This window comes from Lepidochelys kempii, chromosome 25 (genome assembly GCF_965140285.1).
Source record: "Lepidochelys kempii isolate rLepKem1 chromosome 25, rLepKem1.hap1, whole genome shotgun sequence".
Classification (NCBI taxonomy): Eukaryota; Metazoa; Chordata; order Testudines; family Cheloniidae; genus Lepidochelys; species Lepidochelys kempii.
In genome coordinates, this window is record NC_136404.1 from 10781408 (window position 1) to 10807628 (window position 26221).

The 26221-nt window shown below is 46.3% G+C and overlaps 1 protein-coding gene across 8 annotated transcripts in view; it reads left to right on the forward strand.

The window, feature by feature from the left end:
- ATCAY (ATCAY kinesin light chain interacting caytaxin) overlaps positions 1–26221 on the forward strand; it is a 38784-nt gene that overhangs the window by 11582 nt on the left and 981 nt on the right. For 5 of the 8 annotated variants that reach the window (XM_073323909.2, XM_073323906.2, XM_073323908.1 and 2 more), the window contains 10 exons: positions 713–934; positions 5157–5342; positions 7032–7134; positions 7851–7982; positions 12399–12485; positions 13324–13422; positions 13933–13968; positions 17064–17099; positions 19358–19393; positions 20410–25863. In XM_073323909.2, coding sequence (XP_073180010.1) covers positions 713–934; positions 5157–5342; positions 7032–7134; positions 7851–7982; positions 12399–12485; positions 13324–13422; positions 13933–13968; positions 17064–17099; positions 19358–19393; positions 20410–20419 — 947 coding nt within the window. In that variant the 3' untranslated portion in view covers positions 20420–25863. Of the gene's footprint in view, positions 1–712; positions 935–5156; positions 5343–7031; positions 7135–7850; positions 7983–12398; positions 12486–13323; positions 13423–13932; positions 13969–17063; positions 17100–19357; positions 19394–20409; positions 25864–26221 lie in introns of those variants that run through there. The other 3 variants (XR_012156159.2, XM_073323904.2, XM_073323905.2) reach the window with 3 other exon arrangements.

The following is a 26221-nucleotide window of genomic DNA, read 5'->3' on the forward strand; positions in this document are numbered from 1 at the left end:
CATATATTTAATTCACTGTACCATGCTGCCTCCTCTGTGATGTCAGCAAACCACCATCACCAATCAGCCATAGCAAGGGTTCCAGAGACCAAACCATGAAAACAATTATCAGGCTCTTAACTAGGCTCAAATACTGGTTCGAGCATCATTAGGCCCCAAATTGGTCTATTCTTATGGTTATTTATATTTTTCAGCCACACAGTTTCCTGCTTGGTGTAGACAGGGCCTCTGTGCCTCAGTTTTCCCATCCATAAGATGGCAATAATGATTCTGACCTGTCTCGTGGGGGCTTGTGAAGATCACTTAGTTAGCACTATATTAATGCTAAGTGTTATTAACGGAACAGAGACTCTGGACCCAGAGAAAGTTCAGTCTCAGTAATTTGCCCAGCTCAGCAAGGAATGACTTTGTGAGCACTTCAAAAGTGGGGCTGTATTTTGTAATGTGCAGGGACCTCATTAGAACAGAGAGCTGAGAGTCAGGACACCTGCCTTCCACTCCTGACTCTTGCCACTGACTCACTCTCTTGGCCTGGACAGGTGCTTAACATTTCTGTGCCTCAGTTTAACCCCCCTTTAAAATGGCGATAAAACAACTCACTGCACAGGGGTGTAAGGCTGCTGCACAGATGCAAGGATCTGGCAGGGCAAAGTCTTGGTGCAAGGGTGGATGATCAGGACAAGCTGCCGCTTACTTTCCTCTTTCCTTGCAGCTCCCCCTAACACTTTGAACTTTAACGGGGCTCATCGGAAGCGCAAGACGCTCATAGCCCCTGAAATCAACATTTCCCTGGACCAAAGTGAGGGTTCCATGCTGTCCGATGACTTCCTGGACACGCCCGACGACCTGGACATTAATGTAGATGACATCGAAACCCCGGATGAGACGGACTCCCTGGAGTTCCTGGGCAATGGGAATGAACTGGAATGGGAAGGTAAAAAAGACCAACGTGGGGTGGATTTCTCTAGGACTTGGTGCTTGTCTTGGATTAACTTTAACCCTTTTTCTTTTGACTCTGCTTTGGTGTTCCCCAGCTGTGACACATAGCTCCGTCGTGTACCGTTTGTCCTCAGGACGTTCACAGCTGACGGTATGACACAGGTTCAGCTGTTGTTAATTGTCGTAGCAACGATGAAGTCAATGGAACGACGAGAATTGAGACCAGCTGAAGATCATAGAATCAGAATCATAAAATCTTAGGACTGGAAGGGACCTCAGGAGGTCATCTTGTCCAGTCCCCTGCGAAGATCTGCCCCCACAGCTCCAGGGAGGGGTGGGGGGTGGTGATTCAGAAGTTCTCTCCCCCCGAGTCAGTCCTGTGCTAATCCCCCAGCATGCTGTTCCACAGCAGAGGCTCCATCTCTCAGGTGAGGTGCAATACCGAGGAACTGACTACTTGAGCTCAATAAAGAGTCTGTGTCACTTCTCACAAGAGCCAGGGCACTGACCTCAGGCCAGATTCCAACACAGATCATTACATTCTGCCTCCCTCGAGTGCCCCTCCAAATGTAAGAACAGGAACATCAGAAAGACCACACTGGGTCAGACCGACCGTCCATGGAACCCAGTATCCTGTCTTCTGACAGTGACTGGCACCAGTTCATTCAGAGGCAATGAGCAGAACAGGGCAATTATCGAGTGACCCATCCCCTGTCATCCATTCCCAACTTCCGGCAGTTGGGGCGTTTAGGGACACACAGAACATCCCTGACCATCTTGGCTAATAAGTCCATCAATGGCTATCCTCCATGAACTTATCTAATTCTTTTTTGAACCCAGTTATACTTTTGGCCTTCACAACATCCCCAGGCAACGAGTTCCACAGGTTGACTGAGCATTGTTTGAAGTAGTACTTCCTTAGGTTTATTTTAAACCAGCTGCCTATTAATGTTATTGGGTGACCCCTAGTACTTGAAGGAGTAAATAACGCTTCCTTATTCACTTTCTCCACACCAGTCGTGATTTTATAGACTTCTCTCATATGCCCCTCTTAGCTGTCTCTCTTCAAAACTGAACGGTCCCATTCTTTTTAGTCTCTCCTCATATGGAAGCTGTTCCATAACCTTAATCATTTTTGTTGCCCTTCTCTGGACTTTTTCCAATTCTAATATATCTTTTTAGAGATGAGGTGACCAGAACTGCACTTGGTATTCAAGGTGTGGGGGTACCATGGATTTATATAGTGGCATTATGATATTTTACATCTTCTTATCTAGCCCTTTCCTAATGGTTCCTAACATTGTGTTAGATTTTTTGACTGCTGCTGCACATTGCGGGGATGTTTTCAGAGAACTATCCACAATGACTCCAAGATCTCTTTCTCAAGTGGAAACAACTAGTTTAGACCACATCATTTTGTATGTAAAGTTGGGACTATGTTTTCTTATATGCATTACTTTGTAATTGTCAACACTGAATTTCACCTGCCAGTCACCCAGTTTTGTGAGATCCTTTTGTAACTCTTCATAGTTAGCTTTGGACTTAACTATCTTGAGTAGTTTTGTATAGTCTGAAAACTTTGCCACCTCACTGTTTGCCCCTTTTTCCAGATCATTTATTAATAAGATGAACAACATTGGTCCCAATACAGGTCCTTTGGGACCCCACTGTTTACTTCTCTCTATTGTGAAAACTGACCATTTATTCCTACCCTTTGTTTCCTATCTTTTAACCAGTTACTGATCCATGAGAGGACCTTCCCTCTTATCCCATGACAGCTTACTTTGCTTAAGAGCTGTTGGTGAGGGACCTTGTCAAAGGCTTTCTGGAAGTCCAAATACACCGTATCCACTGGATCAGCCTGGTCCACACGTTCATTGACCCCCTCAAAGAATTCTAGTAGATTGGTGAGGCACGATTTCCCTTTACAAAAACCATGTTGCCTCTTCCCACAACAAATCATGTTCATCTATGTGTCTGTGATGGGCTTCACTCACCTCGCTAGTGCCCCCTGCTGGCTGTCTCTGGGATTAGCTCGGCAAGGCGGTGCGCTTTCTTCTGGTGATGTCTTGCCTCTGTCACTTCTGCTCGTGGACCCGTCTCGTTCCAAGGACCATGGCGTCCTCTTCAGGACACAGCCCTCCAGCTGTGCCATACTCTGTGCTCCCCACCACCGTCCCGCTCCTGGTGGGGGAGGTACCACAGTCCGATCGTCCAGCCGTTTCCTCAGAGGTGAGTGGAGGTGAGGGGGGACCCAGGCCTGCCCGCTACTCCAGGTCCCAGCCCAGGGACCCTGTAGGCAGCAGCCATGCGCTGCGTCCCCTCCAACCTCTCAGTCTACTTCCCTGGGCCGCTTCCCCACAACCCCAGCACCTTCTCCTGTCTTGTCTCAGGGCCTCAGCATGCCAGTTTTATCAGTCAGCTAGGAGCTCGCCCTCACTCCCCTGATCCCACCCTGCACTGCTCTGTCCGAGGTGCTAGCTTTCCTCCTCCTGCAAGGCAGCCAGGCCTCCCTCCTGGAGCTCCAGGGAGCAACTGAATTTGCTCTGACCTGCAACTCTTCTTATATGGGCCTGATTGGCTGCTCCTTGCAGCCCCTCTCCTATTGGCTGCTTTCTGCACAGCCTTCCTAGGGCTCAGTTAACCCCTTACCGGCCAGTGTGGGGCAGGTGCCCCATCACAGTGTTTGACAATTTTGTTCTTTACTATAGTTGGAACCAATTTGTCTGTTACTGAAGTTAGGCTTACCCACCTGTAATTGCCAGGATCGCCTCTGGAGCCTTTTTTAAAAGTTGGCTTACATTAGCTATCAGCCAGTCATCTGGTACAGAGGCTGATTTAAGCGATAGGTTACATACCACGGTTCGTAGCTCTGTATTTCATATTTGAGTTCCTTCAGAACTCTTGGGTGAATCTCATCTGGTCCTGGTCACTTATTACTGTTTAATTAATCAATTTGTTCCAAAACCTCCTCTCATGACACCTCAATCTGGGACAGTTCCTCAGATTTGTCACCTAAAAAGAATAGCTCAGGTTTGGGAATCTCCCTCGCATTCTCTGTAGTGAAGACTGATGCAAAGAATTCATTTAGCTTCTCTGCAATGGTCTTGTCTTCCCTGAGTGCTCCTTTAGCACCTCGATTGTCCAGCGGTCCCACTGCTTGTTTGACAGGCTTCCTGCTTCTGATGTACTTAACAAAATTTTTTTTGCTTTTAGTTTCTGTATCTTTTGCCTGTTGTTCTTCAAATTCTTTTTTGGCCTGCCTTATTAACTTTTGCACTTGACTTGCCAGAGATTAGGTTTCTTTCTATTTTCCTCAGTAGAATTTGACTTCCAATTTTTAAAAGATCTCTTTTTTTCTCTAACTGCCTCTTCTACTGTGTTGTTTAGCCATGGTGTCACTTTTTGGTCCTTTTGCTGCTTTATGTTTTTTTTTAATTTTGGGGCAGACATATAGTTTGAGCCTCTGTTATGGTGCTTTTTAAAAGTTTCCATGCAGCTTGCAGGCATTTCATTCTTGTGGCTGTTCCTTTTAATTTCCATTAAACTAGCCTTCTCATTTTTGTGTAGTTCCCTGTTTTGAAGTTAAAAGCTTCTGTGGTGGGTTTCTTTGGTCTTTTCCCCCCTACAAGGGTTTTTAATTTCATTACATAATCGACTCTATTACTGAGTGGTTCAGCTATATTCACCTCTTGGACCAGATCCTGTTCACCACTTAGGACTAAAGCAAGAATTGCCTCTCCCATTATGGGTTCCAGGATTAGCTGCTTCAATGGACAGTCATTAATGGTGAGAGAAATTTTATCTCTGCATCCCACCCTGAGGTGACAGGTTCTCAGTCTGTGGTTGTTGCGGTCTCTTATTGCCCTGCATGGAGAGCAGACTGAGACTCCAGTTTGTATTCTTAATGCATGCATTCTGAATCTGGATCTCAGGGTGTGTCTACACTTAAAATGCTACAGCAGCATAGCTGCACCTGCACCACTGTAACGCTTCAGTGTAGACACTCACTACAGTCTTCCGTCGACCTAGCACTGTCTGCACCATGGGTTAGGTCATCTGAACTGTGTTGCTATGGGGAAGGGGGGATTTTTCACACCCAGAGAGACATAGCTATGCCAATGTACGTTTTCAGTGTAGACGCCTAGATAAGCACCTTAGACCTCTATCCAGTCTCAAGGAGAAGCTCACCAGAGTTCTCGCTTTCCCTCTTCCAGATGATACACCTGTGGCCACAGCCAAGAACATGCCCGGGAACAGCGCAGACCTCTTTGGGGATGGGGTGGTAGAAGACAGCAGCGCTACCAATGGGAGACTATGGAGGACAGTTATCATTGGGGAGCAGGAACACCGCATTGATCTGCAGATGATCAAACCCTACATGAAGGTGGTGACACATGGAGGTGAGGTTTAGGAAGACCATGGTGTCTCAGAAATGCACTGGCCTGCCGGCCTTTCTTATAGTTGCTTCTTGGGAAGGTGGGGCTGGAAGAGATGTAGCAACTGCATGGGCGGCGGGTGAACCACAGGCTCAGGGAGGCTAACTCCGGCCTGACTCTCCCCTTGTGGCCAAGGCCCTGCCCCTCTTCCCTCCTTTCCCCCGTCAGAGCCCAGAGCCCCCCCAGCACCAAGCAGGCAGCGCGGCCCCCAGTGCCCCCAGCCCCAGAGTACCGGGCGGGCATGTGGTGTGGCCAGGGATGGAGAATGGGCAGGGCCACGCAAGGCTGTTTGGGGAGGCTCAGCCTCCCCCGGCCTTTGATACCCACCGCCCATGAGCAACTGGTTGTCTTGCCCATCAGTAAGGAGAGCCAGTTCCCCATATCGTACGAGGCAGCTATCCCACTCAGCATGGCACCATTCACATCACTAAAGCCGGTTGGGATTATTTCGACTAAACTTTTTTCTGACGACACTTTGCAGGACAGGGCCAGTTTCAATGCACGGCCTGTTTGGAAAAATGTTTGGGGAAAAAAGTTTTGAAATTGTCAAACCATCCTGTTTTGACTTTTGCAAAGCGAAAAGTTCCCCTCGTTTGGTCCAAAACGACTTTTTTGTTTCAAAATTTAAGTTAATTCGTAGTTCAATGTAAAACAAATTTTTAAAAGGTTGAAACCGAATGTTTTGGTGGACCTGAACTGGATGTCTTGTAGATTTTTCATTTGCAAAAAATTTAAATATTTTGACTTTTCGTCCCAGGACAGGATAAAATATCAAAAATCTTCCAGGGATGGGGAAACCATTTTCTACCCAGCTCTGTATATCACCCTAAAAAACCTAGCTACATAATAGAAAGCATACAGGAGCTGATGGCAGCAATAGGGTCTGGTCCCCCTCAGAGGTGCGGGACACCCCCAACTAACACGGAAGTCAACTGGAGCTGCAGGAGCTAAGCAGCTCTGAAAACCAGGCCCTGGTGTCTCAGGTTGGACACGTAGGCACTAAGGCACCAGACATAGTGGTCACTTCTGAAAATTCGTGGCTAGCAATGAGTCAATGGTACAGCCAGGAATAGTGCTCCTACTCCTGTGCCTTGACAGCAGACTATATTTTCCCCGAATACAAAGACTGGTTTATATCCAACGACTGAATAATGAGCTGACCATTCTGAATAAGGGGCCTAACAGAGCATGTTAAGATCCAATGGGAAGCCGTTGTTGTTCGTCCCCTGGGTAAAAGTTTCCAGGACTGGATCATAAGTTGGGCTCTCTCAGTCGATGGCCTCTACCTCTGGAATCCAACTTCCTTGGGAATTTGCCAAAATCCTCATGGGCACAACTTTGTGGCACACTGCAAGCCATAGTGATTTTCAAGTAAGCCCTGAGCTGCTCCAGCAACAGGAGCTTCATAAAGTAATACAACAAAGCAAACATCGCATTGCATCTCTCCCGGGCTGTGATCCTGCATAGTTCCTCTTGCATGGAGGTCAGTGGGAGTTCTGCGCAGGGTCAGGACACCTCTCTGTGGATGGGGCCATGTCCCACAACACAGCATAAGCACAGGCCTGGCTGCAGAAGCACTTAGTTGTTTTCCGTTTTGACCTCCTGCCTCTGTCTCACTCAAGTGGCCATGCTGTCCATCTCTTTCTCTATTAGGGTACTACGGAGAAGGTCTCAATGCTATCATTGTCTTTGCTGCCTGCTATCTCCCAGACAGTAATCTAGCTGATTACCATTACATCATGGAGAACCTCTTCTTGTAAGTGACAACGCCAAGTTGCATGATGGAGGGGAGGCAAGAAGTGTCCCGGGTCCCCAGGTAACCTCAGTATCTGTGCCACTCACTGGGACTTTACATGGAGCACCTCATCTGGGAGACTAGGCAAGGTGGAATCCATGCCAGCTGTACAGGGTGCTGCTGTGTATCTGGCTGAATACTGCTGGATGACCTGTTGTCCACAGTGTCCTCCTACCTGCCCAATGATCCAAATTCTGACCCAACACCGATACCTCAAAGCAGCTTCACATATAGCATTGATGTGCGCCCATATGCTGGCCAGCAATAAATGCCTGCCCAGAGTAGGAATTATCCATCTGAGACTATTGCTGTGCAAAGGAACTTATGGACATAAATGTATGGACCACTGTACTTGATCTCTAGGCCCCACCTAAACACACCCCTTCATGGCTCCTGCAAAGGTGCCTCACGGTGGATTTGAAACATCTTCTCCAAATCCCACAACCCACAAAGACAGACAGGTCAGATTTTCAGTTGCAATGTTCCTTTGAACCTTCTTGTGGCCAAATACAGTGACCTGAGTCACAATACGGAGTCAGAATAGATTGGAGAATGATCAGCATGGTGGGGCTGGGAGAGAGGGTGTACACAAATAAATACAGAAACCCCGCAGTATGTATTGAAGCTTCAATCCCTGCAATCCCACTCCATGGCGGCTTTGGATTTCCACCTGATAGGTACGTGATCAGTAGCTTGGAGCTGCTGGTGGCCGAGGACTACATGATCGTGTACCTGAATGGAGCCACACCACGTCGGAGGATGCCAGGCCTGGGCTGGCTGAAGAAATGCTACCAGATGATAGACAGAAGGTGAGGAATGCCCTCTACGGGCAGGTTATTTCCCTGATCATCCACTGCACTATACACCCAGCTTAAGGCACCACCAAAACAATGCAAAGGAGCCTTAGTGTAAATGTGACTCAGTCCCACAGCTGTAAAGCTGAGTTTGGCTCCTATGCACCCACGTAAGGTATGTTAGGACTGGATGCATACAGAGGATGGGGGAGGGATAGCTCAGTGGTTTGAGCATTGGCCTGCTAAACCCAGGGTTGTGAGTTCCTTGAGAGGGCCATTTAGGGATCTGGGGCAAAAATTGGGGATTGGTCCTGCATTGTGCAGGGGGTTGGACTAGATGACCTCCTGAGGTCCCTTCCAACCCTGATATTCTATGATTCTATGACCCCACCTATAGGGGGTGGTACTTGAACACTACAGGTCCCGGGGGCATGACTCCATCCCTCCTAGCAAAAAGGGGACAAAGTCAGCAGAATTGTTTCTCACCTGGTATCATTCCACATCTCCCATGCGGCAGCAGGGACTCTTGCAAAGTGATGCACTGGGAAAGCCAGCCTGCAGCATTAAATGGGCACCAGTGGGAGGAACTGTCGGGCCTGCTTCCTCCTTACACTCACTGGGTTGTTCATTCCTGATTACCGGGTTCACACTTCACAACCCAAGACAAGGGTGCAGCATATACAGACCGCGGGGTCCATAAACAAGAAAATGAGGATCATTTTCACATTAGACTTTGATGCTATTTCGTCCCTTCTATTGGTTATATTTCACAGGAGTATTAAATACAAGCATGTATACCTGTAGTAACAGAGAGACACACCTCGGTCAAAGTCAATTTGATGCAAAGGAACTAAAGAGTATTTTACTAACGCTCTGTACTATAAAAAGTATTGTTTCCTCAGGCTCCCCCATCTCTCTTCCCCTGGTGTCTATTGTCTCATACTTAGATTGTAAACTCTGGGGCGGGGACTCTCTTTGTGTTCTGTGTTTGCACAGCACCTAGCACAAAGGGGATACTAATAATGGGTGTCTCCTTGGAAGAAGTAAGTAAAAAGAGAATTTCTTAGTCACGCTATTTTAATCTATATTGTAGAAGCCAGATCCCTGGCTGGTGTAGATCAGCATAGCTCTGTTGAGTTCAGGTTTGGGGATGCTGCAGACAGCTGATCAGTTGGGGTGTCTCCATTTTCAGGTGTCCCTGGTGTCTAAATAATGGAAGAATCATTGAGCCAGAGAGAACAAGCAGGCATGAGAATGACTCTGTAGCCTGGTGGTTAGCACGCTCCCCTGGGGGGTAGAAGATCCAGGCCCCCTGCACCCATGTCGTTTTTTAATTTAGTCAGAGTAGAACAACTTCAATAGGAGGGATTCCCCACAGCAGAGTATCCCATAGGCCAGCGGTTAGGGTGCTCACCTGCACAGGTGGAGGGGAGGGCAAGGAAGGGTGTTTCCCCCCTCAAACTGCAAGCCTCAGGGGCAGGCAGTCTGAGTATGGGATGCAATGAGTTCTGCAGAGATGGGAGAGGTGCTGCTCCCTGTTTGCACTCTTGAGGCAGCCCGTCAGAATTGTGTTTATAAACAGAGTGATTAGCAGGTAATTAAGATAAGAAAGGGCTGTTAGGGTGTTTCCTAAAGTTAAATGATCTGCCCCAGCTTGGCGAACTGCAAGTAGCCTAAAGGATAGAAAGTAATTGTAGAATTTTCTACAATAGTTTCAATTCTTGTATTCAATAATAACAAAGTTACTAGGTTTCAGAGTAGCAGCCGTGTTAGTCTGTATTCGCAAAAAGAAAAGGAGGACTTGTGGCACCTTAGAGACTAACCAATTTATTTGAGCAGAAGCTTTCATGAGCTACAGCAAGTGAGCTGTAGCTCACTAAAGCTCATGCTCAAATAAACTGGTTAGTCTCTAAGGTGCCACAAGTCCTCCTTTTCTTTTTAACAAAGTCACTAATATCTTTCTTTGAGAGGAGAACTGATTTTGTAGACAAAGGAAATGCATCCGAGGGGCAGCCGTGTTAGTCTATATCCACAAAAACAACAAGGAGTTCGGTGGAACTTTAAGGAGCCCCTTAAAGACTAACAGATTTATTGGGGCATAACCTTTTGCGGGTAAAAAACCCACTTCTTCAGATGCATGGCATGAAAATTACAGACACAGGCTAAATATACTGGTACATGAAGAGAAGGGAGTCACGGTACAAGAGGAGAACCAGTGTTGACAGGGCCAATTCAGCCAGGGTGGATGTGGTCCACTCCCAATAACTAATGAGGAGGTGTCCATACCAAGAGAAGGAAAATTGCTTTTGTTGTGAGCCAGCCACTCCCAGCCCCTGTTCAAGCCCAAATTAATGGTGTTAAGTTTGCAAATGAATTGTCGCTCTGAAGTTTCTCTTTGAAGTCTGTTTCTGAAGGTTTTTTTGTTGCAGGGTGGCTACTTTTAAATCTGTCATTGAATGTCCAGGGAGATTGAAGTGTTCTCCTACTGGTTTTTGAATGTTATCATTCCTGATGTCTGATTTGTGTCCATTTATTCTTTTACGTAGAGACTGTCCAGTTTGGCCAACGTACATGGCAGAGGGGCATTGCTGGCACATGCTGGCAGATATCACATTGGTAGATATGCAGGTGAATGAGCCCCTGGTGGCATAGACGCCAACTCCATGGGTGCTCCGGGGCTGGAGCACCCACAGGGAAACCTAGTAGGTGCTCTGCACCCACCGGCAGCCAAGCTCCCCTCCCCACTCCACCTCACCTCCTCTGCCTCCCTGCCTGAGTTCGCCATGTCCCGGCTCCTCATCTGATCTCCCAGTGCTTGGCAAAACCAGCTCCAGGAGGGAGGGGGAAGGAGCAGGAACGTGGCACGCTCTGAGGAGGAGGCGGGGAAGAGGCGGGGCTGGGGCAGGGACTTTGGGGAAGGGGTAGGAATGGTGGGGGGCTGGGGGTGGGGAAGGGGTGGAGTCGGGGCGGGGCCGGAGGCAGAGGCGGGGTCAAGCACCCACCAGGGCGAGTAGAAGTTGGCGCCTATGCCTGATGGTGTGGCTGATGTGGCTGGGTCCTCTGATGGTGTCGCTAGAGTAGATATGGGGACAGAGCTGGCAATGGGGTTTCTGACAGGGATTGGTTCCTGGGTTAGTGTTTCTGTGGTGTGGTGGAGTCTCTGTACCTTGAAGTCTTTACACCACGATTTGAGGACTTCAGTAACTCAGCCAGAGACTAGGGGGCTATTACAGGGGTAGGTGGAGGAAGTTCTGTGGCCTGCGAGGTGCAGGAGGTCAGACTAGATGATCACGATGTTCCCTTCTGACTTTAGTAAGAGTATCTGAGAAAGAATAGACATTACCATTTTAAAACTAACCAGTGTCCCATAAGTGACTTGCCACAAGAGGTCAGAACATGTTAGTATTAGAGCTGAGCGAGTCTAATATTTATTTAATTTTCTTTCTTGAGATAGGAATTCGATACTGGGCTCCTATCAGAGATTTCTAAGTTATTATCTGCAAAACCACTAGAGTTTTCAGCTGCCTAAGTAGCCCCTGGAATGACGGTTAAAGTTGTGTCCCCCACCACCACCACCAAATCTGAAATAGCGCCCTTGGGGGCAAGCACGGACTTTGTGAGTCCCCCACCATTCCACGCGTGGCCCTGTTGGCCTGACTGGAGCTGCCCCCACAGATATAGAAGTTAAATTTCGCCTATGCTCACTAGAGAGGTGGCAGATCCCTTCTCCTCCTCCAGTGAAGGGGCACTTGAACCAGGGTCTCCCACATCCCAGCTGAGTATGCTAACCACGGGGTTCAAGGTTATAAGGGAGCCCCCCCACCCCACCCCACCCCACTGGCTTGTTGCTGAGAATCCCTGGCAGAAGGAGGCACCTATCTCCATGAGAGGGGCAGGACAGGGCACCTCCCTCTAGCTAGCTTGGGCAAGGGGCCACCTAGACACTGGCTTTTGTGATTCCCATTCTGAGGCGCCTGTCTCTCCCCATTCATTGTATAGGGAGCCCAGGCCCCAAACTCAGGCTCTGTGAATCCCAGCGATTTTCAAGGCACCTAAACGTTAGAGGACACTGAGCACTGCCTGCCGAAGACCCTTTGTGTGACTAGCCTCTTGCTGCTTTAGGACTAGAACAGATTTTCTCTTTCCTCTTCCAACGGACATGGTGGAAGCCCTGTTATCATCAGAGTGTGTAAAACAAGGCCTGGGTGAGGTGCTGAAGAATATACTGTAGGAACATTCCTACAATAGCTAAAGGCATCAGGACTATGCCCTAGCAGGTCTTCTGCTTCTCTAACTTATGTGATCCTGTGGGCCCAATTCTGCCCCGACAACCAGAGTAAATCTCTGAAATCCACGGAGTCCCACGGGGCCCTCCAGGAGTTTGGAAGCAAGCCCTTTGCATCTAACCTCTCACCTCTGGCCTTTCCACAGGCTACGGAAAAACCTGAAAGCTTTGATAATCGTGCACCCTTCATGGTTCATCCGGACAGTACTGGCTATATCCAGACCCTTCATCAGGTGAACAAAGAACTCTCCCGCATCCCAGTGGGTTTTGGAAAAGCTATTAAACCTCGTGTCAATCTCTACATGTTAGAGAGCAGGGTGAGGGCTACACAACACGAGGGGGATTATCCCACCTACGTCACCCCTTCCTCTGAATCACCTGGGACTGGCCACAGAAGAGAGAGGATACTGAGCTTGCTGGACCTTCTCTCTGATTGAGCCTGGCAAGCCCTGTATTCCTGTTACCCTACTGAGGCAGCCAGAAAGGGAGGCTGGATTTTTGTGGCAGGAAATTTACTCACTGGGAGTGGGGAAAGGTGTCCCAATGCTGCTGGAAGGGGTTTTTTTGTTTGTTTGTTTTTATTTTTATCAAGTTCTTATAACAAATAAAGGAACAATTGGCCAGCTCCTGACTTGGGTTGGGTGGGTGCTCTAGCAAGGAGGACTCTAGACCAAATTCTCTCCCCACAGAAGTTAGTGGTTCTTTGAGAAGTCCCAGATGCCTTAGCCCCAGCCTCTCCCGGTACAGGTCACTGCATAGACTGGTGTAAAAACTCATAGGATTGGCACTCACAGCTCACCCCCAAGCCATCCTCTCTCAGCAAAAGTTACTGTCAAAAGGGTGGAATGAAGTTGGGAGCAGGAGAACCCCACTCTAGGTGTCTGAAGTGTTTGTAGCCTCTGGCTAAAGAGAAGCCTTCGTTTTGGGTCATATCCCAGTTGAATTTAAATCAACAGCAAAACGCCCACAGATTTCGATAGGATCTGGATGTATGTCCCAGATAGTCACTGTTCTATGAAGGGGGAAGTCAGAATAAGCTCTTAAAGGGTGTATGTTCTCTTCCTCTGTCAGTGTGAAGTTTATCAATAAGATCCAGTACGTTCACAGTCTGGAAGAACTGGAGCAGACTATCCCCATGGAGCACGTCCAGATTCCTGACTGCCTCCTACAGTAAGTATCACAGGGACCTCTCACTTGAAAACTTGGCAACTCTGGAGGCCACAGTCCATTAGCTCCTCACCACGTGCACCTCTTTCCGGTGCTTCAGAGAGGAGGGATGGTCCTGTGATCACGGCTTGGCATTCAGGAGGCCTGGCTGTCGTCTAGTCCCAGCTCTGCCACAGACTCATTGCTTGGCTTTGGGCAAGTCCTACCCTCTCTGTGCCTCAAGCTTCCCCATTCCTACCGGCAGAAAATGCAAGAGAGAGAACACATTAACATCTGATGAAGTGAGCTGTAGCTCACGAAAGCTCATGCTCAAATAAATTGGTTAGTCTCTAAGGTGCCACAAGTACTCCTTTTCTTTTTGCGAATACAGACTAACACGGCTGTTCCTCTGAAACCTGACATTAACTCTTTGTATTCTGGAGCCATTGCTTGCCCCAGGCTCTTTCGGCTTCAGAGTGAATGCTGTGTTTTCCTGGCGGTGACATTTAAGGAAATCTATCTTGTTCATTGCAGGTACGAGGAGGAGAGAACCAAAGCCAGGAAAGAAAGGTAAAAATCACCTTTTGGGGGGAATGGGGCTCATATTGTCCTAAAGCTTTCTCCTGTGGGAGTTACAGCCAGTAAATTCTGTGTTCCTCATAATCCAGGCAACCCATTTGGTCTGTATTTGACTTTTACTGATATTCATTCAGAACAGACACAAGATGCAAAGGGAGTAGCTGCTTAAACCCCAGACTTTCCTATAGGTTTTAACTCAACCTGATAACTTGTGTGAAACCTGCCAACTGCCGAGTCCCCACTAGGATTTTACCTTTGTTTAGCTAACTTGAGTTAACAATGTACCACTTTCACTAGTGAAGATGCCCTCTGTGGTAAATTCAACCCCCACCTTCCATCCATAGGAAGAACCTGTCCCCCAACTCTGCACAGAAACAGTCCCCCAGAATAAACCTGCAGGGGAACTATTGAGCCCGATTCTCATCTGGGAAAGGGCTTGTCTACACAAGGAGTTGTTCCTGCTTAACTGTCCCTGACTAATTCTGTGTGTGGATGCTCTTATTCTGGAATGCCACACGTGGAGTTAATCAGGAACCACTTCCTGTCCAGAAAAGCCCTAAAGCCTCTTTAAGGCTGTTTCACCTCACCACGGTGGTGTAAAGTGGCAGGAAAGGTAATTTATGCGCTCTTTAAGGCTAGAGAGGTGTAAAAGGGCCTTACTATAAATGAGAATTGGGCCCATTATAGCCTAGTTTGTTTTATTTCCATGTTTTAAGCCATCCCATCCGATAAAAAAAAATACTGAATTAGGATATATTGCCACAACTAATGATAAGAGCATACATTATCATTACAGTACCCTATACTAAAAGCAGAGGGGGGTATGGGAAGGAAGCAAAGCTAGCTGAGTTAGCATGCATCCAGTGAGGTTTATTAAAACAAAATGCCTCATCATGCCGGGGAACCTACGTGGGACTCACTACCACAGACAGAACAAATCAAATGTTAACAACCTGGGAGGAGGAGCTCTTGCCATGGGCCCGAGCCACGGTGACCATTCCGGATCAAAAGCACAACCCAAGTCAGAACTGTGCCCCCGACTTGCAAACTCTTACACACAAGAAAACTTTGGCACGCAAGTACATCCACTTGGTGCGCCCAAGTAACTTTATCCATGTGAGTTGTCCAATGAGTTCAGTGGTATTATTCATGTGCACAAAGTTATATGAGTGTCTGCAAAGTGGGGCCTGTGTTAGTCCCCAGTTCAGCAAAGCACGTAACTCCATCCCTGTTCGGGACAGCTCTTGATCACATGCTTAATGCGAAGCACATGATGAAGTCCCTTTGATTTTGATGGCACTTGAGCATGTGCTTTGTGGAACAGGAATGGACTTACAGGTGTGCTTAAAGTTAAGCACACGCTTCGGTTGTCTCTGGCCCCCTTTCGTGTTTGCTTTCAGCAGATATTTTTATTTATTGCAGAAATGTTTCTCTGAATCAGAACATTTGTGGATGGAGGAAGCAGGAGATGTGATATATTCCAACTTTAGTCAGGCTTTTGATACATGACCCTCTCATAAACAAACGAGAGAAATATAACCTAGACAAACCTACTAGAAGGTTGATGCACAACTGATTGGAAACCTGTACTCAGAGAGAAGTTATCAATGGTTCACAGTCTAGCTGGAAGGGCGTATCGAGTGGGGTCCCGCATGGATCTGTACTGGGTCCAGCTCTATTCAATATCTTCATAAATGATTTGGATTATCGCACAGAGTCCATTTTTAAAATTTGGGATGATACCAAACAGGGAGGGGTTGCAAGCACTTTGGGGGACAAGATTAGAATTCAAAATGATCTTGATACATTGGATGGCTCTCTCCCTGTTGGCCACACCCTGCTGCTTGGGGAGAAGGGGCGGGGCCTCAGGAAGAAGGGATGGCCCAGGGGGCAGGACCACGGTTCTGGTGTCGGTCGGCCCCCCCTCACTTTTAGGAGGGGCCACTCACAGCCCTCCAGCCCTTTAAAGCCATGCAGTTCCATGGACCCTTCACAGTTAAGGAGCTATTGAAAAACTGATCAGTGTTTGAAAATGCATGTGACTGCATACTTAAATAAAAGCCTATTTACCTCTCTCAGGGCTTGCCTGCCCCCCAAAATCATATCACTTTCCCTGTACTGCTAAAGTTCAAATCAGTACAACCCCCCTCTAGTGTGGATACAGTTAGACTGGTATGAAAGGGGCTTATACCAGTCTAGCTTATTCCTGTACAGAAAGGGGAATAAGCTAGACCAGTACAAAGCACCTTTATAACCAGTATAACTGCATCCACTCTACAAATGTAACTATTTTGGTTTAAAAAAAATCACCCCCTAATCGAAAGAGTTATATCAGTGCAAAACCTGTGTGTAACCCAAGCCTAAAGGTCAGTTTCTGCCAGGCCTGCATTTCTCTGCACTGGTTTTTGGGGTGAAATCCTGGTCCCACTGACGTCAATAGCAAAACTCCCATTCGGGTCACGGTTTCACCCATGGAGTAAGAGGCTACTCCACAGAAGTAAGGTTGCCAGACTCTAGCCCCAAGTTATTAGAAGTAATTAGTGCGGTATTCCTTTAAATTGCTTGAGCTGATCAAACCAAAAAAAAAAAACCTGCAAGATCCTCTAAAGCCCAAAAACAGCCACAAACGTAAAATTAGAGCAGCCAGCAGTCTCAAAGGGCTAGTCATGGGAGAAAAGATGACTCACTCGAGTAACGGCTGCAAGATCAGGACCATAATGAGCAATATAGGTACATAGCGCTTTACATCTTCAGAACACCATACGTACCATAAAAGCGAGATTGATCTGTAATAAGCGAGGAGAAATGGAAAGGTCTGGATCTCGGTATTTGAATAGAACCATAGATTTCAGGCCAGAAGGAACCATTAGGATCATCTAGTTTGATCTGTTGCATAACAATGGCCCAAAGAACCCCTCCTATTAACTTCTGCAGCAAGCCAAATCCCGTTGGGCGGAGACACAGCATCTCGTTCACAAAGATGTCCGGTCTTGATTTAAAAGCCGCATGAGCTGGAGAATCCAGCGCATCCCTTTCACATTGGCAGCTCCCACTCGGTAGATTTCAAATACATTTTATCATTACAGGGCAGAGGAGAAACAAGAAATGGCAGAGAAAGACAGGTAAATACCCTGCACTTGTCGGTGAGCTGCATGCCATGATGCTGCACCTCAGCACCTGCCTGGTTCATTGTTATCAGTTCTGTTCCATTGAAAACCTGGTGTAATGTTGCCAGTAGTGGTTGAAAATATCGTGATAAAAGCTACCGGGGAAAATCTAGCGAGCAAATCAGCAAGATCTTCAGAAAGAAAAGGAAGGGCACACACTTGGCCATGTCACTTAGCGGGTGCATGCGTCAAGAAGGTTCTAACCCTATTAAAGACCAGTCTGGTCTTAGTATAACCAACAATCCTATTGTGTAGCAGCTCACAAAGTCAATTGCTGCCATCAAACCCCATGCCCCAGTGCTCGTGATTGCTCAACTGTGTGTTCAGGGACCACAGTGAAAAGACAGCATGTTAAAATGCAGATCCCTCCTGAGTCACTGCAGCCAGGGAGCTCTGCCCTAGATAATCCCGGGACTCACCCAGGGACTCGCATATCAAAGGATGTGAAGCCAGGGGCAGAGCGTGTTGTTCTCGGGAACCAAGAGATGTAGGGTTGCCAACTTTCTTTAATTTCTGAAAACCGGACCCTAAAGCAGGAACGCCGGACCCTCTGCCTTGCCCCACCCCCTGCCTCGCCTATTGCCCTGAGGCCCCACCCCCTGCTCCACCTCTTCCCCCGAGGCCCTGCCCCTACTCACTCCTCTCCACCCCTCCCCTGTCACTCACTGCTCTCCCCTCTCCCCCTTCCTCATCACTTGATCCTCTCCACCTCCCTCCCCTCACCAGCTGGCCTCCCTCTGCTCTGGGGCTGGGTCGGGAGCTGCAGTCCCTGACACAGATCCTGCCTGCCCATGAGATGCAGGTAGGAGGCAGTCCTGGCTGAGCAGGGGCTGGCATGGGTTAATGACCCCAATGCCTCCTTCCCCCACGGTAACCAGACTTTTGGTGTCTGGTCAGTACATCTGACCAGACACTGCACAGGTTCCCTTTCGATTGGACCGTCCGGTTGAAACCCGGACACCTGGCAATCCAAGATTTAGTGAGAAAGGAAACGAGGGACTTTTGGAATCCATCCTGTCCCCGCAGAGAAATGAACGTGAGGTGCAGGGTTTTGTTTAAAGCCAGAGATCATTTTGATATTGAACCTGCAGTGCTAAGCGAAAGGAAGCAGGGTCCATGCCCTGGCAAGCCCTGAGCGGGGATAGGAAATTGATTCTACCTTGCTCTTAGCCCAAAGGCAATGAATAAAGGGAAGAGAACTTTACAAAGCTTTATTGCCCCACAGCCATTCAGCCCCCGTTTTGGGTAAGATTGAATTCCTTATGTCAGCCTGGGACTTTGCCTTTGCCAGTCTCTCCCTCCCATTTACACCAGGAAAAACCCCACCCACATGTGTAGGTCAAAATCTTTATAGAGATAAACGTGGCAACAATCTCCTAGAAACAGGAATTTGCAGAGTGGTGCAGCTGACGGGTAGCTCTCTGAAACGCCACCCTCTGAAACTATCAGATGGCCCTTTGGGGAATGACCTCAAAACACAGCTGCGTGATTCCCGGGCATTTTGTAATTGCCCAAGTTAGCGAATTCTCTAAGCCTAGCACCATGCCTTGCTGTGTCACCTCCCCCCAGGTCCCAATTCTGATGAGCCCTACTCCTGTTCTAGAGACTGAAATATTTTCTGTACTGTGGCAGTATAAAGAATACATGGATCAGCTTGATCTTTCGCCATTATTGGTTTTCATCTGTCTGAATAGATTCCTGGCAGTGCTCTTCGACTTCACAGAGCTGGAAACACCCTGTGGTCAGGGACTGGAGCCAGAGAACCACAACGTCACACGGAGTGGTCTCCTGACATTCTGTAGCGATGTTTGTCTTTATATTGCACTGCTGCAAAGGAAAGGGCCAAATTCTGCTGCCAGGGAAAGCTGGGCAACTCCTTTGAACGCCTGGGTGCAGCTCGGAGCAGAATATGACCCTCCAGCATCATCACATGTGAATGCAAAGCAATGACAAATGTCAGCCTGCAGTGTCAAGACCTGATTGTGTGACTGCTTTGGCTCTGACTCTATTTACCAGAGTCTCTCCTTTCTACTCCTGAAGGGGAAGGTGGGTCTTGCTACTATGCCCTCCCCAGGGTAAGATCAAACCTGGGAGAGTCCACTGGAGCTGCCTGCGTCCTTCCAAAAAACCACACGAGACTCTAGGGCTGTTAGTTGAGGATGACAGGCGTGTCGTGCAGATTTGCTTATTCACTGCAATGTTTGTCTCCCAAGCAGGCCTGCGCTGCCGAGGGAGGATCAGGAAACCAGGTTGGAATGAAACCTACTTCTAATTCGGAATTTAAAATTAAGCCGATGTTCGCCGAGTGGGGCCAGGTCTACGCTCAAACGTTGACTCAGCTATGTCGCCCAGGGGTCTGAGAGATCCACACCCCTGCACGATGAAGTTAAGCTGACCTAACCCCTAGTGTAGACGCGCCCTGGCTGGCGTTCCTTAATGCTCCCACCATCCTCAAGCACAGAAACACCTGCTGGAGACACATGCATCTCGTTGATGGAGTTTAACAGCAGAGAATCGTGTGGCCCATTAGGAAGGGTTGGGCTAGCATTAGCGAGTCCTTGAGCTGCTGGGTGGAAACACTGGGCTTTGAATGAGCTTTCGCTGCAGAAAAGTATGTATTATGAGATGCGAAGAGTGGTGAGCCAGGGAACTTTTTATCCTCTCCTGCCCTGCTACCAGAGAGCGAGGCTGGGCCAGTCAGTGTTTGGCCCCGAGTAGCGGCCTGCATTGATTATGTTTAAGGACTGTCCCCCAAAAATTACTGTAACCAGTTAGAAATGCTCATTAACATCAAGGATAATACAACCGGTCAAAGGAAACAAACATCAACCCCTAAAAGTCTACTGGACAACATGCATAATGTTTAAAAAGTGGAATAGCTGTAATTTACAGCGCATAAGGGAACGTATAGATCACAGCATAGGAAATACCTAGCATTCTTAAGGGCCACGTTAAATGTGACCATGCCACCCTTTGACATCAATGGACTACATGCATGAATAAGCACAACTTTGAGCAAATAAAACTTTGCAGTTTTGGACCCTCAGTCCTTATTCAGGCAAAATGCCCATTGAAGTGAATAGGAGTTTTGGAAAAGGAATACCGTGATGAGATGGCCTGACGTGTTTGGCTTGCAGAATTTTATGGAGGATTAAACTCACATGTATCCATATTCTTTGGGATGCTTAGCTATTTGGCTTTCAAGGCATAAGATTTATTACAGTTTTCCCTCTAAAAATGTCCCTGTCTTTCTCTCTCCTCCTAGCATGTCATGAATAGAAATAACGAGGAATGAATGGAACCGGAGAATGATGCAACCTGGCAGTCACCCACTGTAAATGCCCTTCCTGGTACAAGATCTTGTCATCTTCTCATTCCAACTCCTGTAAGATCAAGGAACCTGCCTCCCCCGTCTCAGAGATGCAAAGTCCTTTAAAGCTTCTGGAAACATTTTATTTAAAGAAAGAATAATCCAATAATAGCACTTTCTAGGACAGGATGGTTTGTGGCGAGAGATAAGCAGTGCAAACGTATACAATATTTCCTCTTAGCACGTAAACATCACCCCGTAGTCCATTACAGCCACCAGCTCAAAGAAGAGGTCTATTTTTTTTAATGCATAAACCCCTTCCCTAACTTGCTGCTGGCCAGCACTGTGCAATTTTGCTTTCAATTGTTCGTCAGTTTCCTCCAGGTAGCGATTCCGATGGCCGTGGGCCTATGTTCGCTAACGCAGGAACTGGGAAGAGCAAGTTTTCCTCCCTTACAGATACGGGGTATGTTTCTTCCAGTAGATGTTACGTATCCACCAAGCCTTTGGCCAACACATTTCCCCCATCCCTGGCTCCCGCACCTCGGGATATCCTTGCTGGTCCAGCTCTCTAGCTAACTCATGGTGAAACTTATCTATGAGTGAGTGCGATGATGTTTAATTTGTCCTGTCCCTCTTCATAAGGCTCATGCAGATAAAAGACTATACTCTGAAAGAAGGCTCCTCTACCTCGGATGCCACCTTAGCCAGAATCCTTCTATACGCACCTTCTCACATCATGGCACAAAGAAAGACCTATTCTTATGAAGGAACCTTATGGACTGGGAAGTTTTTCACACCTCTTCTTTACATAGATGATGACACTGGACAGTCATCCACTCTTTATACCTCCTATTGCAAAAAGAAGCTGCTAAATGTTCCTACATTCTCTTCCTGGGTGGTGAGAGTCTTGTCCGAGCAAAGGGCGGATTGCAGCGTGACCAGCACAAACCTAGGTTGGGAAATCTTGCAAATACGAAGACGGGGAATTGTATGGACATGCAGGCGCTCAGCTCAAAAACAATGCAGACATGGTATCGGGACTTTAACACGTGGTTTGGGGGCTCATGAAGATTTCTGAGCAGAGGAGAGAAGAATTTGAACAAGCATAAATCGGGCAACCTAATTTGTAAACCCCTGTCTTAGCCCAGGGTCAGCCTATGCAAACAATGTCACACGTGCACAAGGTAAAACCCCTTATGGATGAGTTCTGAAGCTGAAGAATTATCTGAGAATCTCAGTGGTCAAGAGACATTTTATAACTGGTGTCCCAGGTGGATCTTATGTACAGAGCCCCAACAGTCCAGCTATTCATTACCATTTGAAATTAATGCCACTTCACTCTGCTGTAAAACCCCACAGGAGGGCAATACTGGCAAAGCAAGATTTTCTGAACAGAGGAATCAGCTTTCTGTAAAATGCAGAGCGTTGCTTTTTATACTTTCCTATCATTAACAATGGCAGAGGAGCAGAGAGTATGCTAGCTAACCATATACTTGCCAATGTTCTTATCTTCTCATGTTCTGCATGTTTCTCCTATATTGTGGGCAGAAGGTTTTCAGTGGGATGCATGACTCTTCAGTCATGGATTTATTTACTGAGCAGACGTATGCATGGAAGGAGAGGAGAACTGCACTGATATCATGAACCACAGAAGAAGAAGATCTTGATGCTTTCTCTTGCAGGCATGTTAAAAAGAAGTAACAATTCATTTGCCGAGCATTCATGAAGCCACCTGGCTTCCTGGAAATTTCACTCTTAGCCAATTGCTGGCGTGGAGGTCAGATTTCTGTGCTACAAGCAAAAGAAAGCAGCACTTCAGGGTTTTTGGAATTTGAGTTTTACACTAAATAAGACAAAAAAAAAGAACATTTTGCACTAAGAATTCCAAAAACTCGGCAGTCACTTGGTTTCAAGGCAAGAAGCAGTCATCAGAATATGGGAGGGTTAAGCTGGTCCACAAAGCAATGTGCACTCTCACAAACAGACTGATCCAAAACCCATTGGGGTGCATAAAAAAACTCCCCCTGACATCAAAGAACTTTGGAACAGACTCAGAATAAATCATTACAGATCTTGCTGTAGTACAGAACATGTGAATTCCCCATTCCCATCAGAAATTCAAGGGCCTAGACTTTTATTTTCATTCTGAGAACACTTTCCTGCATTTCAGTGGAAGTCAAGAATGCAATAAACTGTATGATATTGAAGGATGGAAGGGAGTTGTAAAGTCATACCATGGGCAGTTGGGTAGAAAATTAAAGAGATGTTTGAAATCCAACCCCAGAAACCTCCACCACATCTGTAGTAACTCCAACACTTCAGCAGAAATGTTCACAACATCCCAGTCAGTGGACTAACACTGTTCTGGCACACCTTCTGCTGGGGGGGAAAAACACCCACAGATTTATCTTCCATCTTGGGACCTTGAGAACTAAAACGTTGATCGTGAATAGTAACCACAATAGGTGACCTTTTTGAAACACCATCATTTGCAGCGTTAGCAGAGAAACCACAGAAAGGATGGACCTGGAGATTGAAGTATTAGCACCTTATGAGGTAGGTCCTCCAGACTGGGGTTGAGGTTTCAGGATATTAAAATGTACATCATCTATTTCATTTGCACAGAGAGGGAAGGTAATTCGTTGAAATGGAGAACGTCAACTTGACTTTCGTAAAACGAGCTAATTTTTTTTAAAAAATACACTTTCTGGTAGAGTGATCTTTAAACAGGATATCCTAGATCTTGTTTTAAAATGTGTCGAGAGATTTTCCTGCTTCCCAGCTGATGTCTATATAAGGATCTTTTCAATATGAAAGAAACCGACTGTACAGGAGAAAAAGTGAAACAGACGATACACACAGTGCTGTCAAATGCACAAAGTAAATTTAAAAAAAGAGACAAAAAAGTGTCAATCACTTCTTTCAGCTGTCCCGATTTTAGGTATTATTTGTAACCCTAGTAGCTACAAAAGTCTGAGATGGAAACGTGCCATTCAAGTTGGCAGTATCCCTTTACCAAGATATGCAGCCACATATCTAAGACTGGTATTGACTGCCTTGTGCGATTTTAAAATGTTTTCATACATCAATATAATATAAGATCCCTAGACTGTAAAAATACTCCACACAAAATGGCTGCATTTGTTTTAAAAAGAGCATAATGGGCTGGATTCGACTCTCAATGAAGACAATAGAAAGACTCAGTGAATTTCAAGGAGGGTTGGATTTGGCCCGCCAAAAGAGAGAATCGGAATGGCAGACAAAGTTTCAGAGAGCGCAGGGATCTGGTATAACCGCATAGGCCTGGAGTCCTCAACCAGTTGTTTAAAAACTACAACAAAACATGCTTTAGTAATAACACTTCACGAAGTGCCGTCATACTGGACAGCTCTACTTCTTCGGTAGTTGAAGGCATTTAACATACCTGGGCCTCACAGCAGAACTAAGATGTGCAGGTATCTGCTGTAAGTTACAAATTGTCACGTGGCATCACGTAATGCCATGTCAGAAGTCTGGTGGCATTACTCAAGCTCCACTCTTGATGTTAACGATGTCCTTAGAAGCCTTTGGTGTATTTATTTCCGTGCATCTTCACTATTACTCTCTGCTGGAGAAATCTATCGATGTTGATAACAATATTACTTTCCGAGGCAAAATGGATCTGCCATTCAAAACGGTTACACCTGGATGTGATGCTGCTATATAGAATACCAACTGAAAAGAGTGCTGGAGGTAGGGCAAGAGATTTCCTTGCCATTGACTGAAAGAGACCTGACAGTGAGGACTTTAGTGCCTTGCCTATACTAGAAAGGGTTTAATGGGATAGCTACACGGGTATAGTTACACTAGCAAAAAACTCTCGTGTTCCTGCAGTTTTTCAATCAGGTCCCCAAACAAAATCAGCTAGACCAGCAGAAGCAGCAACTGGCGGTTTAACTGCATCTACTTTAGGGCTTTTGCGGGTCTAAAAATGTAAAAATTGCATGATTACTATACCAGAAACACGTCTAGTGTAGACCTGGTCTTATTCCTGCCTTGTAAAGAACCTCTGAAGAGTAGCTGTTTTGACTTACGAATGCTCTGTATGATACCAAGTAACAGGTGTTATCAAACACATTTTCCTGGGTGAGGCAACTCCTGGACTTGTGTGCATTAGTTCCAATATTGAGTCCATCCAGAGCACCATTTTTGACGGAGGGAAAGGGTATCTTACATCTGTGGCACCAGCTCCAAGAACAACAAGAAGGTATTGCGCTCACAGCTACTAGTGGTTGAATTCTACCATCCATGTCATGGAAAACCATAAACTAAAATAATCAGATTCTGGTCTTTATATCGAGATAGTTAAAGGGCAGAGTCTAAAACATCCTAATTCAATTTTTAATGTATTCATGCATACTCCCTAAGAGCCTGCTCCAAAGTCTATTAAAGTCAATGGGGCTCTTTCCTTTGACTTCAGTAAACTTTGGATATGGGCCATAGTGAAGGAAACTTTTTTGTTTGTTCGTTTAACAGCTTCAGTGATTTCTCTCCAATCTACTTGTTGTTCTGCTGTATTTTACTGACAGCCCAACGAAATCAGTAGAATGAGGTAGACATGATCAGTCCTTCTGAACTGCAGATATTTTTTCCAGGGTTAACCAGCAGTCATCAACAGGGTTATGCAATCAACCTACTGTGTCCTGGCATTGTTTGAATGTCTCTAAATTCAGGACTATCCAATAGTTTTTGTTTTGGTCCACAAGACACAGGACCCAAAATGGACAGAATCTGGGATCTAATCAGGTTAGAAAACGAATTCAATTTCTTCTCTACAGTCCTGTGTAAATCTGAGCATCCGTTTAGAGCATACCTCATGGCAATTTTTCCATCTACTTTTTCCAAAGACTCTTTGCTTACAAATGTGTCTACATGTTGGTAGAGAAAAACAATATTCCTAAGTGTTCAACATTCTTAAAAGCAACACTCATCTATTTCACCGTCCCGGCTAGGGAAAAAGAACAGAGTTAATACAAGAATGGTTGCTTTAAACTGATATGGGCTTGACAGCAGGAGAAATAAACAGGCAAGATTGCTTTAAAAATGCAGACACACGTTTTCTTTTGTATTTCCATACTAACTGGCAATCAAAAATATAGCATGCTACTGTGAAAGTGAATTTTGAAGCCACCATAAGAGGGGGTTATAATCAATCTCAGTTTTCTTCCTTTGCAGTGCGCCCTCCCGCCCATACCTATGTGTAAAAATGTGTGAACTGTCATTTTTCTAAAGTGTTTGAATTTAGGTGGTTTATGCTAGAAGACCTAGACGATTGTTAACTATGTATTATTATTATTTTTTGCTTTGTATTCTGCCATACAAATCTGTGGATATTTAATTAAAATCAGAATGACCCTTAAAGGAAAATGCCTCTCCTACATTTTGAGTGCATCTAATTTCACTGTTACATGTTTTGATGACAATGTGGCCTTAAATGTAAAACCCGGAGAAGAATCTCAGTTTCTTTGGATTAAGGACCATTTTCTCCTATAAAACAAGTCACAAGGTGCCAGATTTCTAATGCTGAGGCTGCAAGGTGAATCTCTCAAAATGCTCTCACTAAAAATATAGTAACTTTCCTTTACTATATCAATAACACTTTGCTTCAGAAGCGGCTCATGGAAACACTGTCCCATTAGCTTCGCGTCACCTACTCTGTGAAGAACCATACTCTGCCACGAAAACTAAAATTTGAGAAGACCTGTTCTTTGTATATTTCATTTGC